At 41.3% G+C, this 6,657-nt stretch overlaps 1 protein-coding gene across 1 annotated transcript; it reads right to left on the bottom strand.

The window, feature by feature from the left end:
* Positions 1-1,246: 1,246 nt before the first annotated feature.
* On the bottom strand, positions 1,247-3,689 carry LOC104436619 (protein SODIUM POTASSIUM ROOT DEFECTIVE 2). Its single transcript, XM_010049452.3, has 3 exons — positions 2,327-3,689; positions 2,088-2,163; positions 1,247-1,854 (listed from the first exon to the last, which is right to left on the bottom strand). Exons 1-3 carry the CDS (start codon positions 2,552-2,554, stop codon positions 1,733-1,735), a joined length of 426 nt encoding a protein of 141 aa, XP_010047754.2. The 5' UTR covers positions 2,555-3,689; the 3' UTR covers positions 1,247-1,732.
* Between the last annotated feature and the right edge of the window lie 2,968 nt (positions 3,690-6,657).

The following is a 6,657-nucleotide window of genomic DNA, read 5'->3' as shown; positions in this document are numbered from 1 at the left end:
GTCACTAAATATGCCCACATTACTAGCATTCTCGGGACGTTGTAGACCGTTCGGCTCAACTTATCTGCTGGGAGGAGCTTTTGGGAGGAAGGAGTAGGGGCGTGAATAGTTTTGAAGCAAAGCTTAGTTCTGTTTGTGAATTTGCTGACAAAGAAAATTGTCATGGCAGGAGACTAAAGTATATAAGGAGCTGGTCCCATCGGAAACTTTGAAGGGTCTTCTTGATGTACTTTTTGCCCAGCGTGCGACATCAATGGTGCGTCTGAAGTAGAAATATACATCCTCCTTTAAAATAATGAGGTAAATGAATGAACATATGATGGAGCTTCTCTATCCTTTCCTTGTTGTATTTGACAGAGGCTGCTGAATGTTCGGTTCATACTTTTGGGTTTTAATTTGATGATGATAGGTTTCTTCCGTTTATTATGATTGCCTATGATATAACGGTTGTATGAGAGAATTACTGTTTAAAGTTTGAGTCTCCTTTTCTGGAAAAAGGATTTTGTAATCTTTGCATGTTAGGAGCAAGTCATACTCGCAGAAAAGATAAGGGCATGCTAATTCTTCCAGACAAGTTTCAGTTCTCTCTATTTATCCTCATCCTTAATGCGGAGACTTCTTGGGTAGTTTTGCCATTTCCATTTATGTGATGGGTGTCCTATCGTCTGTTCTTACCAGGTATTCTATCTTATGTTTATATTCCCCGTTCTTTCTTTATTTCTTTCTTTCTTTCTTCATTTTCAATCTTATGTTTATATTCCCGGTTATTTCTTCCTTCCTTATAAATCACGTTTCATACTCTCACATTGTCTCTGGTTAGGTAGATTTGTCGTTTCTCTTTTATTTGATACATGTTTCTTTCTGTTCTTACTGTGTGTTCTATCTTACCCATGTAGTCCATTAATTTTTTCTCCAATTGCCAATAAGCTCACAATCTGAAGTATGGAAGGGAGGTTCTACAATGCTAAAGTGATAGTTGAAATAGGGAGAGGAGAATGCCGGAACAGGAGCTAGAAGAGCTACGGACAAGAACTACCGATATTCAGGGTGCCAATCTGGAGCTAAGAAACAAGAACTTCCCTCACCGAACTCTCCACATCACTATGCATAAGTAGAGCTTTTCATAGACTGCATCTACAATAAAAACTGCTAAAGTAATGGTTAGTTGAAATTGGAAGGACAAGACAATGGATGAATTATGAGGATTTGGATTGTGGACAATCGCAAACTTGATAGCCTTGAGGACTGATATCAAGAGAGTCTAGACCATTATCTTGTGGAGATAAGCCTCCTCCATTAGGGTGGAGCCTACCTTGTCCAAAAGCATCATAAGAGCACCCTTCGGAGTAGAGCCATCACCTTATCAATGGTGCATACCAAATTCGGTAATACATATGATTTCGAGTTTTTGTGCCATGGAGCAATCAATCTTGCCCGTCATACTTTACATCAGTACAAAATCGAACACGAGAATATAAAGCCACATGAAAAAAAGGGGATCTGCTTTCGTTGCCAAGTGCGCACTCAACTTTCCCTGCTGCACATTCCTCAGAACCTGTTGTGCTCATCCCACTGTAATAGTCGTCAATGATCGCGAGTAAAAAGACATACAGATTTTTCTTTAATCGCCCTTTTCTCTGTTGTGGAGCTAGCTTTCTTGAAGATCTCAACTGCAAATGGGTGACTCTAAAGGAGCTCTTGATATTTATTAACCATTTTCGGCAATTAGCTTTCAGGCACTCCATAGCTCTGCATACTTGACCTTGGAGACGCTCTCAAGAACTTCGAAAGGAATTATATCTCCAATCACCACCACCATCTTGCTCTCCAGGTCTATTTTGTAAGAGGTCACTCCTGTCATTTTTTCCAATTAAATTCTGAAAGTTGAAACCATATACTAATTCGTTTTCATCCGGATGATTTTTCCCTCTCTTTTTTTCAGGGGAAGCAAAATAAAGAAACCTCAAAGTTAGTGGATAATGGTAACTCATCTGCAGTTCTATTTTCATCTTGTTCATGTACAGAGAGAGACATATTGAAGCTGTTAAATGAAGAAGAAACTAGGAAAGAGTAACAAGCATTAGTACCATCCATCTTTAAGATATGCTTCTCCACTCTTCTTGCACACCCTTGGCAATGCATGGCCACTCTCAAAGTCACCATCTACGAAATGTTTCACCCATACAAAGTATTCAGAAACCCGGACACAGAATCTGAACCGAACCCTTCTTGCAAAACTCGAAAAGAAGCTCAACTAATCGCAAAAAAGACTAAACAAATGAAAAGAAAAGAAGCCCACAAATGAAAACTGAAAGAAGGATCTGACCTTGGGCTTCAGCTGAAACGCCAGGGTCTGATGAGTCCCACCGATCAAGTCCTTGAGCCTCATCACCTGCTTGTTGTCGCTTGGGATCAGTGGCTTGCTCTCGATGTCCTGACCGAGGCCTTCCGCTTGATCATCCATGGAGTTCATGCAGAAACAGGAGCACGAGCCAGCCGGTGATGAGAGGCTAAAACACTCCAAGATCTTGCCAAAGCTCGCCATCTTCCCCATTTCATCCACACAAAAAAAAAGACCAATAACCCAGAGCACAAATCTTGGAAGCTCGTTTGATGGTCTGTTTCAATTTTCGAAAAGAACAGATCTATGGAGACGACATATTAAATTCGCATTAGGTAATATTAAGGCAGAACGCAGGGGGTCGTGGAGGGTGGAGCTCAAAGGTCAAACTTTGTCCTCGGGAAGGCCAAAAATAAAGCCGAACAAAAAGTAGCAAAATCCAATGAACGTCTTGAGAAGTCCCCCAAAAAAATAGGCCCGTTTACCTATGTAGATCAGCTAGGAGAGAGAGAAGAAAAATGTGTTGAGAACAGCTCAGAAAAACCTAACTCGGGAGGAAAAACGTGTTGCTGCGCGCTACAGAATGCAATCTGCGATTCAGTGCGGAGCTAGATCCTGTCACTGTGCACGAACTGCTACAACCACTACTACCACTACAGAGCAGAGTCGAGACTACAGAAAACCACCCTTTTCTTTCAGTGAACTCAACGAAGACGAAGCTCAATAAATGGAGGGAATATCTCATGTGCGATTGCCTTTTCGAGACATGTCATATGGCACGACATGTGTGCGTGTTAACGGGACAAATCCAACAGGAGCACCATGAAAGCGGCCAGCGAAAATGAAACGATCTTGCATGAGCAAAGGAAAAAGGCGGCAGCACGAGAGATAAGTAGCTGTCAATCAGGGAGCATCCTGCATGAGCATGCCCTCTTCAGTCTTCACAACCATCGCTGTCCAAGCGACCGATGAAGCTCCGAGCCTACGAACCCCGGAAATGCCCACTTACGGATACGGAAAACATACGCGAGGGAGTACCTTTATAATCGGACCCGACCCGTCGGTTCAATCAAGTACGCCTCGGTCTCCCAATCCTTTTCTCCCTTCAAGAAAATGGTAGTGGAGGGAGTGTTTGGTTCCTCGGGCGAATTAAAAGATAAAGGGAACCTCCACCAAACATTCTAGTTTATGAATTCCAGCTTTGGACGTACGTGAATTCGGGCTTAGTATAAACACGAACGTGTCCCGAAAGGGGCGTCACTGCTGCCGGTGCCTCAATCTCACATACGAGTGGTCGAAACTTAGATTATCAATCTGCAGACAGCGGCGGCAAACCTAAAGGGCTCTTGTCCTTTGCTCCACCCCCCACATGAAAAATTTGAATTTCCGGGAGGGGCTGGCCGGGGGATTTTTGCATTATTGGTGGCCCGTGAGGTCACGGCACAGTTCGGAATAGGGGCATGATTGATGAATTATTACGGTTGTTTATCGGCGGGATGGGGAGTGGGTCTACGTCGACGCCACCATGGTATGGTCGGCGCATGTGGCTGATAATATATATAGTCCGTGGAGGGACAGGACCAGCTTCGGAATCTAGCGTAGCAGGAGGGAGTCGTGCCGGGCACGTGACCCGTGATTTTGTGGATGTATAAGTATAATCATTCGAGGAATAGGTCAGTGGCTTTTGGAGAGGGGAGGATTATATGCTTGATTAAGCTTTCACACGTGGAAAGAAAGTGACTTTATTAGGAAAAGATGGCGGCTTTATTTGGGTTTGAGCCTAGTCCCTCCTAACCCTCAAAAGGACAAAATGCGAAGCTAGGGGTTCAAAGTCGACTTACATCGCATGAATGATTAATATCTTTTTGAAGATGCTAGAATTCAATTCAAAATGGCAAGACCAGTTCTCCCCATCGAATGTGTAAACGACAAAAGTTGAGGATCGATGTAGTAACCTATTGCATATGGGTGAGCAACAATGAACCACCCAAATTGAGAAATGCTTGGACCGGACTGGACCAAATTTGTCAATCTTTAGGTAGCTCTTAGGAGCGTTAGTCCAATTCCTAATTCCATAAAATTAGAATCGGTGATTTTTGGTCCGGTTTTCGATTCCAAAGAAGACTAGATCCCCGGACCGAATTTATTATTTATTATTTATTATTTATTATAATTATTTGTATTTCTCACACATCCTCTCCTCTTTCCTCGTTCGTCTTTCACAAGCCAAGTCATGCCTCCTCTGCTCTTTTCCTCTCCTCTCTCACGCATGTCTCTTTCACAATCCTAATCCCCTAAACCCTAGTCGCTTCTCAGCCTTGCTCGACAATAATTGCCTCCTGCCCCTCAAGCCTTGCTTGATAGTTGATGCTCAGCTCTCATGCCTCGCCCTTTCCCTCCCACCTCTAGGCTCTATTCTCCTTGAGCTTGCATTGAATTCGTCGACCGATTGCTGTTTCGGCCAAGCTCGGTGATGAATTTGGCGAGCACTTCATCGTCAAAGCCTAAGCGAGTCTCGAGCTTGGAGCAAGCCTTAAAGACCGGAGATAGGCACTCCAATTTCTTCAAGCCACCATCGCCATCGGTGGTCGAGGCAACAGGCATGTTTCGCAGTGGGTGCAAAGATTTTTGTTAGAGTTTCGAAACAAGACAGGATATGTGTAGTTGTAGAGGCTCAATTGATCAAGTGAGTATTGGATCTAGAGGAATTATTGTGACTCCACTAGTTCCACTGGACCACACGGATATTAGATCAGGAACCAATCATCCCCACTATTGCATGCTACTACAAACATGTGTTTTAGGATGTTATCCTTACTTTTTTGTTTGTTGGGTAAAAGGGTGGGGAGAGGCAATCGGTGTCGTCGACTTTTTCTAGGGTGGTTACCGTAAAGTCTATCGTCCACTACTCAATTCATTTGTTTTAGTGAGAGCATTTGTAGGGAGGTACTTAGGTACGTTTCGAGTTACACATCGGATGATACAAACTATATATAGAGGCAAAATTGACAAATGAGCTGTCTTTAAAAAAAAAAAAAAAAAGCAATCAGAAATAATATCTAGAGTCAGGCAAATTTGTAAATAAAATAATGAGAGGTGGGATTGTTTAAAGGATGTGATCCGAAATAAACTCTTAAATCGGATTTCCTGATTTCTTTTCTTTTTTTTTTTTTTTTTTTTGAAGATTTTTTACTATCATCTAAACCTATTAAACATCAATGTAGATGCACTTTTCATATACAGTGATTGCATTCATTTCATATAGACGGAGAGATTTTTCCTTTCCAAAAGGGAAAAAAAATTGGTTATAAATAGTAGCCCTTAATAATTAATCTTTCACGAGACTTATGGCACGTTGATTTTTATTTTTTTTATAAATAATTTGGTTATAAAATACTGGATTTTGGCATTAATCTTCTGGGAACGCAGCAGCAGCTTCCATGCTTCTGTCTGTGCAGAATATGAACCAGAGAATTTGTATTGCGAATTATTAATAATATAGTGAGTATATTGGTAGTCCTGAGGCAAAATAAATTGAAATAATCTAATCTGATTTCTTTACCGGTTTGAATTATAATAAAACCCCACGTGAAATGCATTAATCGGTGTTTCCCAGTTGTCGGAAACTGGACAGTACCTCGAAGGACACAGCTAAAGGAAAAACACCCGTGTAGGGTTTAAGTTCGACATCGCGCGGCCCTTTGTAATTCGCACCCTTTTGACGAAACGAAAAGAATATCAACGTTCGAAAAAAAAAAAAAAAAGAATATCAACGCATTTGATTGGGAATGCCACGGATGATGTCATTGAACAGTTCAAAATGTTAGATAAAGAAAATACGAAATAAGTTTCATAACTCGAATCATTAAACTGAACTGTTAAATGAAGGCAATATTTGATATCCAAAATTTTTTAAAAGTTAAATACTGGAGAAAAGAGCACATTTCATGCAAGTGAAAATAGGCAAAACGTTCTAATGAAGAAGTTAGTTAAATCGATAAATATACAAATCCAAAATTAGAATTCAAGATTACGGGTGTTTGAGAGATTTATGGGAATCATATCATAATCATCCTAAGAATTTCAATGCAAATTATCTTCTATACATCCCATTTAACGTTCATAGGCTGTTTGATTAGTAAAACGATTGGGATCTTGCGCCTCAAGAAGCACGTGATCTTTGGCACCGGGTTCCGGACTCTCCCGATTTCACAAATTGTCAAACTTCCATATATGCTCCCCATTCCTTTTGAACCCGATGCGAACTGCAACTCATGCGAGATTCGCATTTATACTAACATTAGTTTCTCCTGGTG

The sequence above is a fragment of the Eucalyptus grandis genome, chromosome 3, assembly GCF_016545825.1.
Source record: "Eucalyptus grandis isolate ANBG69807.140 chromosome 3, ASM1654582v1, whole genome shotgun sequence".
In the NCBI taxonomy this organism is placed as follows: domain Eukaryota; kingdom Viridiplantae; phylum Streptophyta; class Magnoliopsida; order Myrtales; family Myrtaceae; genus Eucalyptus; species Eucalyptus grandis.
The sequence above is the reverse complement of the archived record's forward strand: the minus strand, read 5'-3'. Positions and strand labels throughout refer to the sequence as shown.

Excerpts from the sequence above, each read along its gene's own strand:
- LOC104436619 (XM_010049452.3), bottom strand. The coding sequence starts at position 2,554 with ATGGGGAAGATGGCGAGCTTTGGCAAGATCTTGGAGTGTTTTAGCCTC. Across the intron at positions 2,164-2,326 it reads CGTTTCAGCTGAAGCCCAAG|ATGGTGACTTTGAGAGTGGC; the intron begins GTCAGATCCTTC and ends AACATTTCGTAG. Across the intron at positions 1,855-2,087 it reads GCATATCTTAAAGATGGATG|GAGTGACCTCTTACAAAATA; the intron begins GTACTAATGCTT and ends AAAAAATGACAG.